We start from the raw sequence: 13,751 nt of genomic DNA, 5'->3' as shown, positions 1-13,751 counted from the left end.
TCATATAAGAATATGTTGCACAGTGCATAAACCGAAACGACAGCTACCATGCCAACTGAGGCCATGTATGCCCTCCAAACTGTTAAGTATCTCAGAGAACTAGCTACTCTCTCCTTAACCCCTTAACCCTTAGGGTTGATCAAATGAAATCCGTTTGTGGCGCTGACAGCGAAGAGAGGGGGGGGGGCGCAGGTGACGGATGATGTTGCCACGTGCACGACACACCAATAGTCGATCACGAGATGTGCAACTGAACCACATCTCATAAGAGCGACATGCTACATACAAAACACAGGACAATGAAACTTTGCTATTCCTTCGCGTTTTTTTTTTTAACTTACACGTTTTTACTCGATTCCTCAAGTACTGTCATGTGTCCGGGGTTCCGTGACAAATGATTGTGAATTCCTAGATTTGATCTTTGCGTTTATTGGACGTTACTATACATTTTCACTCAATTATAATAGTTCACACACTCTCTGTTATCTCGTACTTCACTTCTAAACTCTTTGACTTCGCTTCTGGGTTCTGCTTCGATTCTTAACTCTGCTTATAACTGCTGGCTACAATTCTGACTACGGAACTCTCCTCTCACTTGTGTTTCGTCTGACTTCTGTCCTGGTGTGTTACAACTGACAGACAGATGGCCTAGAAGACGCCTTGTTCAAGGGTTCCGCTTCACATGTTCTATGCACCGGCAACTAATGTATTCGTTACCGCGGGAACTGCATTAGTCCTGGTTTTTATTTCCGTGATAACATCTGTTATGTATGCGTTGTCGCGTGAACATGTTTCACTGTCACCCCCACGATACAGAAGCGTGGATAGCGAACCGTTGCCTAATAAAGGACGCCCGCTGACTCAGATATTCTGGCTTTTAGGCAGCACATCAAAGTATCAAAGAATATCTATTGTGCGAAGGTCATCCACAAATTTTATTCCTTAAATTTAGCTTTATTTTTACTCATATTAAAAAAATTATTCTATATGACTATATTTATTTATGTTACATCTGACCTAATTACCTGCTTTTTATTTTAATCGCAACTTTTATTACAACTTACTCAAAAACCTGTTAGCCTTTGTGTATGTTTCACCCAATGATGACCAACTCTGGTTGAAACATGTAGTGAACTAGAAACAAATGTTTCTGAAATAAAAAGTTTGTGCAATGGTGAACACTTCGAACTGTTAGAAAAATGGTTAGATGTAATTAGGCTCTCACACGTGCAACTGCCACATCAATCCAAAAGAACAAGCATGGAGGCGAATATGGATGGCATCAAGAAAAGGGGCAACGTGTACCAAATACATCAGAGAATCTGATATGCAGAGATTCCTGAGGACGCTTGAAAGAAAGCCATTTCACGTGTAACCAAATTGAGGAATAAACACGGGTATGCTGATGGTATAACCGAGCAGAATGACACAAAAAGAGTGATTCAACTCAACGAATTCTGTACATCAGCCATGTGTAAGCATCGTATGACCTACCATCAGTGAAATGTCTTCTGTTTCTTGCATACCGCGACGCCTCTTTCAGAAAGTACACAGAAAATCAAGTCCAGTTCAAAAATAATTTCTTAGATATAACAGCATTTCAGTTACACAGTCAAAAGTAAAAGTATGGTCCATATATGTTGTGGCATGTGAACCCGTTGCTAGGCAACGGCAGCGAAATAATTAACTATACAACAGCCGGTGCTAAGTAACAGCTATGCAAACAAGTATGCTTCGACAGCAGCAACTGCGCTACAAAAGAGGAACAGTGCCTTCTACGAGGGACGTGCCGAGATGTTATAAGCAGGGCCAGTTAGCTATATAGTGTGATGGAGCTTGACACCAAGACTGACTGACTGACTGACTGAGACTGACTGACTGACTGACCGACCGACCGACCGACCGACCGACCGTCAGTCGCAACGCGACTTTGACTTGTCGCAGAAAGGACGAGAACCGGTGATATAAATACGGGGACCTGACCCTCCAGGTTGGGGGAGTCTCGAATCTGAGACAGGAAAATATCGTCATGAGTCCCGCGGGATTCGGACCTCAGAATGACTGTGTTGGTGAGGCCCAGCAGCAATTGTAAATGACAGACCCATTCTCTTGCCAGAGATGAAGTTACCTAAGGTCTATAATCGCAAGTGGTCAGTTGGAAAATGAAAATTCTGGTCGACGGTCTCAAGGGGCTTGCCGCCAAGACGAACTGATTGGCGGTAAACCGTCAGTCGTAAAGTAAATGACTCTATTGTAGAGAGGATGTTATGTGAGAACTATGACAGTAAGGGTTCAACTGCAAAAAAAAATGGTTGTGTGCCTCGAGCGGCGCGGCACCAAGATGAACTGACTGGCGGTAAACCACCAGTCATAAAGTAACTCTGACTCTGTTTCAGCGAGTGAGTCTGGAAGGCTCCCAGAGCCGTCAGACAGTAAAATATGGTCATGAGTCTCGTGGGACTTGAAACCAAGAACACTGTGCTGGCGAGGGCCAGCAGCAGCTCTTTTCAGTAAAAACTACTTTCTACATCTTCGTCAATAAGTAGTAATTATTGCTGCTTTTTTTAATTTTTAAGAAATGTCCCATGTTTATTTTACATATTACTCATATATGATTGACACAGAAGTTACCTTGAAAATGAAAAAGTTAGGTATATCACACATGCACACACAATACAGACATGAACAGTCTGTGAGACAATACAGAGTTTTTGAACTGATCATTACCAATCACTTCGTGCAAGCAAACTGCATTTCTTGATCCCTGAACTGAAAAAAAAAACAGAACTCAGGTACTCACCTGGATGGTGATGGGTATTTTGATTTATATTCTGAGGTGTATGACCTTGGGATTGTTCGTGTAAGGCTGGAATAGTAAGGTCGATCTAAGGAGCTGCTGAGGGAGGTGGTCGTTCTATAGCTGCTCCCAGTCATAGAAGAAGTGAAACGACTGTGAGATGGAACTGGCATCTTGTAGCTGACGGGCCCTGACGACACCGTAGCCACAGCACCACTGCAGTAAGGCATCACCAAGGTGCCCAACGGCCTGGAAAGACAACACACCACTGTACATTCTGCCTGTCTCAACTTCCTTGATATCCTTAAATGTATTTTGATACATTTTTTTCAAGAGAGCCCTTGTTGAATTTTGGGGCATAATATTAATTTGGATGTTAGTAGTCAGTAAGGACTACTCCTTTATTTGACTTGCTTACGCTTAACAAACCATTCTGAAAAATGTTTCTGACGCAAGTTATACATTTTGTGAAGATGAGTATAATATTTTGCACATAAATTTACTGCATGATGAGTAAATTTTAGAATAATATAGTAAGTTTTACTTTAACATTAGCATTTAATCACTGTGTGAGATCTGAGGCTATTATAGTAAACATGAAAGTATTTTGGAACATGAAGCCAATACAGTCTGACCGAAAGATACCAACGTTTCACATAAACTTGCTGTCACCATCTTCAGGGTACAGGAATGAAGACGCAACAAGTTCCTCAGAAGCAATAGTGCCTTACCATGCGGTAGCGTAGTTGGTTGAGGTACAATGCTACAAGCCAGAAAGTCGTGGGTTCGAGTCCCGATGACTTTTTTTTTATTTGCCTAATCCTTCCAGCCGCACTACGGCCCTGGGTTCTACTCAACCTCTAACAGAAATGAGCTCCAGGAATCTTCCTGGGTGTAAAGGGCGGCCGGCGTGTAAGGCTGACAACCTCACCGCCATCTGTGAGCTCGCTGTCTACAAAATTTAGAAGCCTTGACGTCTCACAACCCTATGGGCCTTCATGGTCTGTTAACAGGGATAGCTCTAACTTTTATCCCTGTAATACGCCGTGGAGGCCCATAGGATTCTGTGAAGCTGAGGCTCCCACATTTTCTAGACAATCGGTTCACAGGTGGCGGTGAGGTTGTCAGCCTTATGCGCCGACTAACTGGCCGCCCTTTACCCCCAGGAAAATTCCGGGTACTCATTTCTGTTAGAGGCTGAGTCGACCCCAGAGCCACGGCGCTGATGGAAGGACCAAGTCAATTGAAGGGGGAAAAAAAACACATTAGCCTGATCGGGAATTGAACCCGCGACCCTCCAGCTTGTAGCACAGTGACTCGGTCAACTACGCTACTACGTGCCACTATGTGATATGACATTACATTCCAGATGCAGCTATCGTGTAACATTCAATATACTCAAGCAGTGTTCGACAGACAAGGCAGTCTATGTCACAAACATGATGTGCCAGCAGACATGGTTAGATATCTTCATGTGCAAACAGTATGAGTTGAAATGTGTGTTTGGTCACTGGGTTAGTGTTTCTTCAAAACACAGGAAACTGTCTGAGATCTACCTGGCTCAAGAACCACTGAAATCTACTTGTACACAATTAGTGGATGGTGACTAAATGTCACTTTTAAATTCTACCTGCTTTCAAGAGAAGACACTTCATCCCCCCCCCCAAACAGTGGAGAAACAATCATTGGCCTTTTAGGGCGAGGGCACACCAAAGAAACTGGCAAACGCACTGCAACCACAATTTCTGAGAAATCTCTCCGATTTAAAGCAGGCAACTGGTTTCCAGGTTAGCAGGTGCACACTGAGGAAACTTGTCTTATTAATTGCTGGCATCATCTTAAGTGGGTATGTTCGTCCGACATAATGGGTGGTTGTATTTTTTAATTTTGTGTAATAGACGATAATAATACTGATCCTGTTGTCGTGAAACAAGACCTCGGGGAGTATTTTTGAGACGACACTTTATTACTCAACGCCGTCACTACAATTCAACGCAACTATAGCACAGGATGTTGAACAAGTCGTTTCACAGTCAGTCCTATCGTGTTAAAAACTATCTGGTGAATGTAAAACTGTCAAACTCCCAAGTCCAAGTCACATTGCGACTGACGGTCAGTCACTCAGTAAGTCTTGGTGTCGAGCCCCATCTGAGGCTCCTTTTCGTCGCCTCCTAGGACTCGCAGGGTCACGGTGGAGGTATTGGACCCCGCCGCCACACGGGGTGGATGTCAAACTCCCACTCAATGTATCTTCTTATGTACGCTAGAGTCAGACCTACAGAAAAATATGTCACTGTCCGTATTGTTGCAGGCTTTGCCCAGCACCGGCTGCTTACTCAGCCGTTATTTTTTTATTGCTAGTGGGGTGGGACTAAGCCCCTTGTGCTGCGGCCACTTCTGGCTTATTGTACCAGCGCCAGATGATAGGTGAGGGTGATTCTGGATCAATTGGTGGAATGAAGACTGGCAGCGGAAACCGAAGTACTCGGAGGAAACCTGCCCCAGCGCCACTTTGTCCGCCACAAATCCCACTTGACCAGACCCGGGATCGAACCCGGGCGCCCGCGGTGGGAAGCCAGCGACTAACCGCTTGAGCTATGGCGCGGCCGCAGCCCTACTCAGCCGTTGCTAGACAGCGAACGGTTTCTAGCTTGCAATTGGCTAGCACATGATCCACTGCGGGTGCTTCCCATAGTCACATGCTGTAGATCTTACAAAGCAACGACTGTTTACTCGCCGATGCTAAGCAGCACTACCTGAGCTGTCACTGTAGCATTTGCTTGAATGTGGCTAGTTCTCACACTTCGTTCAACAATACGTTCCCAGGCAACGAACCTTCAATGAAGATCATTCAGTTTACAGGGTAACAGCGTTACCGCCCGGCAAATAACACGCAACGACTAGCAGAGCAAACTCTATGCAGTCATGGATCATAAATCAAGGAATTGCAGGGGAAAAAAGTCTCAATTCCTAACACCGGTCATAATAATGTTGGTAGTTGAGACGGCGGGGGGAGAAGACATGACGACGACTACAAGGAAAATATTGGGATGTTAATCAATTTGTTTTAATTAGGGTCAATTTATATGAATCAGGAAATACAGCTTTCACACGCGATGCAAAATTTTGACATACAGTGCAACAATTTTATCAAGGTAGCACCTGATGAAAGAAACCACTGAGAAGACCAAGGCGTAGGTGGGTGAACAATATTACAATGAAAATTAGAGACTGGAAGGGATGGTATGGAGTGGATTGATCTGGCTCAGGATAGGGACAATTGGAGGGCTCTTGTGAACACGGTAAAGAAACTTTGGGTTCCATACAATGATGGGAAATTCTTGAGTAGCTGCACAATTGGCGGCTCCTCAAGAAAGGCTCAGATCCATAAGTAAGAGTAAGAAAACACCTGATGATGGCCGTCTACAACCGAACCATGTAATGAGAAAGATGGGTGACTATGTAATACGCTGCATTTAAGACGGGAATATATGTGAAATAAATGATATATTATTGCAACACGATTCTTAAATACAATGTTTTTTTCCTTGGCAATACAGCCCCAGTGGGCCTAGGCCTACCTCCATGAACTCCGTTCACTTCGGTTTTTCTAGATCTTACACATACGGTAGGACTCCTTGTGCGAGTGATCAGCTCGTCGCAAGGCCTCTACCTGTAGTCAAACACAGAAAAACGCACAGAAACATCCATGCCCTGAGTGGGATTCGAACCCACGATCCCGGCTTCCGAGCGAGCGAAGACAGTGCACGCCTTAGACCGCTCGGCTACCGTGACCGGCTAAATACAATGTTAGGGAGAGAGAACATCGGGTGCATCCGTTTTCTGCGACAATTTAAACTAATGCGCTTATACTCTTTCGAAAGAACTTAACCTGGATCCAGACTCCGTCTCATGAGAAATTCTTTCCCAAGCCAAATCTATTTTGTCCTGCCTAGCACAGTCTGGGTGGCGTTTGTCACATATACCCGACTCTTGCTCAATTAACTGCACACAAACAAAATTAACAGCTTCGTCAACGTTTACTGCCATCTTAAGAAACAAATGGATCACCGAAGAGCGCTAAAGAACAGCTGACATTAGGAAACCACGCGGTGGCGCAACTGTGAGAAGACTGGTATGTTCCCCTGCCTGGAAGTTGAGTTTCTCAGTCTTTCCCCGAGTTGTGTTGCCGTTTCCTTAATTTGCGCTGCTCCATTCAGTAACATGTGTTCAACTCAGGCTGATAACAATTTTTTGAAATTTCGGTTTCCAGTTTCCTTGGTGTGCCCTCGCCTTTACTGTTCTTTGAGTAACTTCACCTGCTCAGTAAATATAAAAACAGTGCAGGCCGTAACAGACAAACCAAACGCCTGCCAGGGGGGCGGCACTTTTACAACATATACTTTGTTAGGTGTAAAAACTGATTTCTGCTAATCTTTCATTCATATCATGATCTTAATTGACAGATACCTAAAGAAGTTTCACAATGCAATAAGTGTGTTTTAAGAATTAACACACTAATGACAGTTTCTGTTACTGTAAAAACTTCATAGATATTATGAAAAAGTTAAATAGTTCCGTCCTGTGTGACTGGTTAAGATTTTTTTATTTCAATTATTCATGCCCTTACATTTTTCGGTCTTCAGAGACCATGTTCAGAGGGACAACTTTACATCAAGGCTGTTAGAAGCCACCATTACAGTACATATTCTACAAGTTAAAATATATACATACAATATAAACACCATATAATTGGCTGTAAAATTTAAAGTCTTTACAACTATAGCGGCTGTTCCAATACTTTAAAATATTTATAGTTAGTTTGTTAAGATTCTATTGGAATTCGTAAACCAAGCTGGTTCGTGTCATCCCTCTTATTATTTCTTTTGACGGGGGCTGAAGAGGAACTATTTAACTTGTTCATAATATTAGTGTGACAAACCAGAATGAAACAAATCAAAGTCATAGGTATTGTTATGAAGTTTTGACAAAGGCAGTCTTATTTAACTGTGGGTGAGGCGCTGAGGTGGAATCTCATTACTTGGGTCAGCATTTAGGACTGAACTGATTCAGGATAAATGAGAGCTAAATGTCTGTGATCTCACCAGCAAGTTATAGAGTCATAACGCCATCTTAAACACATTCAATACATCAAGGCTGTCATCCAATGTACCTCAAATGTCAAGTTCTGGTACATTCACAGTTAGACACTGAAAGTACACTCTTGTAAGGTTATATTTATCGTACACAAAAATAGGACCATGGCGAAGGATGATTTACCAAGACCATAAAATCTGGCATGATTACAGATGGCTCCGAAGAGGTATGTACTGGAAGCATTCCATTCACTTAACTAACGTACTTGTATTGTATTTTCTGATTTACAATCTGTATTTATTTACTAAGTCCCATTCTGCCAGAAAGTGCTTAAATCTGAAAACGAATGTGATCTCCCAAAATTAAGAGGATGAAGACACGCTGCGAAGGGTTCCTTAAAAAGAAAAATGAGGCAGCAATTAATTAAAAGTCTGTCACATTGCGAGGAATGTGAAGTCAAGGACAACAGCTCTGCAAGGTTTAAAAACACGGCATCGCGGCATTTTTTGTCCAAATAGTACGCGGAGAATTTTCAGAAATATATTCTTTAGCCTAAGAGACTATGTAAATTTGAACGAGTTTTACATTAGGTCATTGATATGTAACGCCAGCAACCCTTTATGCAGTCCTATCTAATGCATCCTTATTCAGAGCGGAGTGCTAAGCTCTGAACACTCCACAATATCACGCTCCAACCGGCAAATATTCTGAATGAGGACTTGGCACCCAACTCACATTAACCTTACATAACTCGGAAAGAGGCGGTTTCCAAGAACACGAGATGTGGGAAGTCTGAATAGTGATGAATTCATGAACCATTAATCTTGCTGAGTACCATGAAGTAAACTCGAAATTTATAACCTATACTTAAAGAAACAAACTATACAGAGTGTCAGCCTCGAAAACTCGAACTATTACGAATTCTGATTTATCCACATTAGTTAGCTGAACAGCCTCTCCAAACGTTTCTGCCCGCACGCCAAATCAACGACAAAACAGTACATACTGTGCTTGTGGCCTTAACGTATTACAACCTTTCACTGGCATAAAATACGTTCATAAGAGACAGCAGAATATATTTGCGTCCAGGAAGTGCTTGGTTTGAAATCCCAGCTGGGACACCATCTAGTTTGATTTGTTCGTGGTTTTCCTCAGTCCATCCAGGAAAATGAAGGGGACAGTACTTTCAATATGCCACAACCGTTTGCTTCCAAACTCCGTCCAATTCATTATTTGCCTATCATACTATATGACGCTACAGTCTAGATACTGACAAAATAAACCACAAAAAAGGAGACAGTAAAGACAAATGAAGAATACACGTATATTGAAATGCAGGAGCTATGAAACTAAGGCACGTCACTAACATACAGTGCCCCAGTAGGAAAGGTCAATATTCTGGGAGTTCGCAGAAAAGAGTGTATATGTACATGTGTCCTATTCCGAACGGTTCCCAAGATAGAGTTATTTGACTGTACAGTTCCAAAACTGTTGATAAGAAAGAGATATTACATACTGCTTCTAATACCGGCATTTATCGTTCAAGTGACAAAGCTGGTACAGTTTACCTAGCATAATACATTTTCGAAAATTCCACCGTCAACATCAACACAGTGTAACCGAACTACTGCCGCGCCCTAGTTTAGGTATAATTAGAATGATTAGTAAAAAAAAAATAATTACAGGTAGCATGTAATAGCCAAGCCAGTGGGGCATAGTCATCTTCTTGCTTGCAGGAATCGCCTTATTCCCAGTCTTACTGTTTCACAGGAAGAACCCTTGCGGCCTTTTCTTAAAAATTCTCCTCAGAAACAGCCTCAGCGGCAAACTTTGAGAATACGATCTTTGACAGCTCCTGAATATAGTTGCTTAAAATAGGCGTGCTGGATACCCACGCTAAGCGTAGTATCCATCACTGATCTGTCAAAAGCTTTAAGGGCCAAATTCCCGTACTACAGTTAGCTGATTCTTTAACTGTTTATATCATGCACAATTTGTAAGCACATTTAGAATTTATCTCCAGACCAAATTTCACAAACTTAACTCTAATCCTTCATTAGCATTTCACATTAAATCAAGACCAAAATACGAATTCCATTTAACGCCATTTTATTGCCTTACTTTCTAGAAGAAAAAAAAATGATATACTAGTAAAAATGGCATATTTTCAAATACACTACAATATTTTTTCTCTGTATTAAGTGGTGTTAGAATCACTCCTACACCTCACAAGTTACGTCTGTCACACACGTAATTTCACAAAAATTGGTCAACAGGCTCGAAAGTTGAAATTGAGATGTACACACAAATAATACTCTGGTCTCCTATACCCACTTTTTCCGCAAGGAAGGCAAGTAGGCTACACAAATAAGATTTAAATTTTTCTGTAATGAGATCACTTCAGAGTTCGGAAAGAAGTTTCATTACCACAACAAATTAAAAGATGTAAGATTTGAGGCTTTCACGGCGGTGACTATGAAGAAAGCAGTCTTCTGGGATTTGACACCGTGTATATGTGGTGTTAACCGACGTTCCTCCGAAACGTCGGTTAACACCACATATACACGGTGCCAAATCCCAGAAGACTGCTTTCTTCAAATTAAAAGATATCTTGAAATATACCAGTACGGTTCATCTAATGGGATATCCAATGAGTCTTGTTGATGCCAATTCTTTAACCCGATGAGGTCATTGGATATTTTCAATTGACCTAATCCTTCCAGCCGCACTATGACCCTGGGGTCGACTCAGCCTCTAACAGAAATGAGTACCAGGAATTAATTAAATAATTTTCCTGGGGAGTAAAGCGCGGCCGGCGCGTAAGGCTGACAACCTCGCCGCTAACTGTGAGCTGACTGTCTAGAAAATGTGAGACCCTCAACGTCTCACAACCCTATGGGCCTTCACGGCCTGGTACGGGGATAGCTTTACTTTTTTTACTTACCACTAATATTCCATCAAAGTACAGTATGCAAATTATGGAAGACGTTTCACACAATACTGTGACATATTTGCTCAAAGCAATAAATGTGGAGCCAGAGAAACAGCCTTTGCTAGCCAACGGCCTTGAGGCATCCGTTTCTAGGCAACGGTCGCGAAACAGGCAACAGAACGTGGTCAGCTGCTAGGCAGCAGATTCTTAATAAGAAAGAACAGACGGCCACTGCTAGTGAATGGTTCGGTAAACACGTACCGGTGGCAACGTATACGCATGCAGTAGAGGAACGGTGTTTTCTCTGTGGTCCATGCCGAAATCTTATACGTAAGGGATACGGTTAGAGTTTAGTCTGTGAAGAAAAGACTTACGTTAGTTCCAAGAATACTCAGTTGGAAGTGAGCTGCAGTTCAGATACATGAGCACGGTAGCTGAAGAATCTCCACTGCTAGGTGCCGTTAACAGGAAACGTCTAGTAACACACTGAGAACACGCGTGTGCGCGTGTGTGTGTGTGTATATGACAGTGATTTGTAAAGTGTGAAGATCCACGATGGCGCTATAATTAAGTGTAATTACGAGCTGTGAGTTAAAGTGGTCAATAAATGCAATATCCAATACAAAACCATATCAGGATTCACTATAACACGTCACAATATCCGGACTCTTTTTCATTCAGCGTGGCTGAATGCCAGGTAAACATCTTTAAAATAAACACTGGCACTTTCCTCCTACATATCTTACAGTCCACATTCATGATAAACCATTTTTCAACAGATGCTATGTAAACTCTGCAACTGATCCAATATCACCCCCCACAAAACGACAATAGGATCTGCGAAGAACTAACTGCTCACTTCTCTCAATACAAGGACAGCACTGCCATGAGAATGCACTTAACGAGCTACTGCCTAGACAGACAGCAAGGTGATCTCATAAGCCTATGTTTATTTTTTGAAAAAGAAGGCTAGAAACCATCACCATATATTAGAATATATTTTCAGTTGTTTACTGTCCACCACGCAACAACACTAAAATTTAAAATTCAATCAATTTTAAATCTGTCATGCACTATATGTTTTGGCACATTCCGCCATCATCAGGTGTGCTGAAACCGGGGGGTAACTGTTGTGTTTTCCATGCTACAGCAATTAGTGTTCGGTATTTACAATGTTTTTAATGAAGTCAATTTATTTCCTCCTCCTATGCCACAATTACGAGGGGGTCAGTAAATAGGTGACAAATGGAAGTAAAACAGCTGTAATGGATGTAATAGGTTTTTTATGTGTATCACTAGGTAGCACACTGCCCAGCTTCATAACAGTCTAGACAGCAGATGTGCATGCACATATTCAGAGGCTGTTTTCAGTAGTCGAAATGGCGAACGTGTTTGAAGGTATACTACCAAAAAGCAGCATTCTGTTGTGCGTTTCTACGGGAAAAAGGCTCAATGCAAAGGATATTCATATTGTAATGTTCTCCGTTTATGGTGGGAAGTGTTTGTTGTGTAAAGCAGTTCAGAACTGGGTCGAGAAATTTTCTCAAGGACGTTCGAAAAGTCGTAGATGATGCCTGACCAGATTCCGAAGTGCCTGACACAAGTCAAAAGACTTCTATGCTGCAGGTTTTAACGCATTGGTAAAGTGATGGGACGAGTTTATCAATGTTGGAGGAGGATATGTCTACAGATAAATGTTTTTGCCAGGCTCGAATACCACACATTTTATGTTTTAAATCCATTTGTGACCTATTTACTGACTCTCCCTAGTACTGTCTTTTTTGGGATGTCTGTTGACTATCAAGTGTGCAGTGTGATGTTAAACAACTGAAAATACATTCAAATATGAACTGCAACAGGATGCTATGTCACAACATTATCACCATATTGCATATTATGGTGCATCAGCACTCCTGGTTTCTAAGCAGGAGGTTCCTAGTTAAAACACTCGGCCCCCAAACGTTAGAAATGCTGGCTGAAAATTCTACACTTTTGGCACGCATATTTTCAACACCATGACTGCCCAGTCATTATAAATGGAACTTTAAATTACCATAGGATTCTGACGATGGTGTAAAACACACAGAGATATTGGGTTTTTGGACATGCCTATGAAGAGGGACATAGGGTAGGCTGGGATGAAGCTCAGATTTTTGGATATTGAAAGCCACATCAGGTGTAGGAAATACAAGGAAGCGGCCCATATGGCATGCTCGGCCAACCCAATTAGCCAACCCAGTTTGGACTTTTCTCCCATTTGGATCCCCATTATCAACAATGAAGTCACCAATTCACACAGATCTGTATGACGAGATATATGTTTTTATTGATTTCTATTAAGGTTCTAAATTAGATAGACGTGATTTACTCCATTGTTGACGCTAGTTAGACACTATTAGTTTTTTTACTAGTTCTCCTTTCTATTCCATGCCGTGGGGTCATGGACATGGTTATTGGTTTGGTTTCGTGACAAATTTCTACGGCTCTATCTATCCTGGTTCCACGCTTGTATGTTTGGTACAATTTGTTATGTATATTTTTCTTATTAGCTCTCATGGACTTAGCCTGGTCTCAGGTGTTTATAACCTTTGTGTTTTGTGACATCGGTTGTCCAGTGATTGAGGCTAGCTCTTTCTAAGGGACCCAACAGAATAGGTGTTTTCCCTCACCTGAGGAAGGAAACAGATCCAGTTTCTGAAACGTAGTGTTTTTCTTAGTTATCTTAAAAACCAGGACGATGCATATAGTCCGAAAACCCAATATCTCGGGGAACTGTAAATGTCTATAAGGATCTATAACGGTCCTCTCCAGCATCACCTACCTGGTATATCTATCTACAGCATCTTTAAATCTGCAGAACTGTAGACTTTCAGTGTAAGCTCACCTCTTCAGCCACAACATGCTACTGAATTTTATCGCCCTTCA

General features: G+C 41.9%; 1 protein-coding gene across 2 annotated transcripts in view; it reads right to left on the bottom strand.

The window, feature by feature from the left end:
- Positions 1-13,751, bottom strand: part of LOC111872718 (ubiquitin carboxyl-terminal hydrolase 2) — a 70,844-nt gene that overhangs the window by 44,318 nt on the left and 12,775 nt on the right. For both annotated transcript variants that reach the window (XM_023866869.2, XM_023866870.2), the window contains one exon: positions 2,801-3,046. In XM_023866869.2, the coding sequence (XP_023722637.1) occupies positions 2,801-3,027 (227 nt within the window). In that variant the 5' untranslated portion in view covers positions 3,028-3,046. The remainder of the gene's footprint in view (positions 1-2,800; positions 3,047-13,751) is intronic.

This window comes from Cryptotermes secundus, unplaced genomic scaffold, assembly GCF_002891405.2.
Source record: "Cryptotermes secundus unplaced genomic scaffold, Csec_1.0 scaffold900, whole genome shotgun sequence".
NCBI lineage: Eukaryota > Metazoa > Arthropoda > Insecta > Blattodea > Kalotermitidae > Cryptotermes > Cryptotermes secundus.
This window is presented reverse-complemented; position numbering and strand designations above follow the sequence as displayed.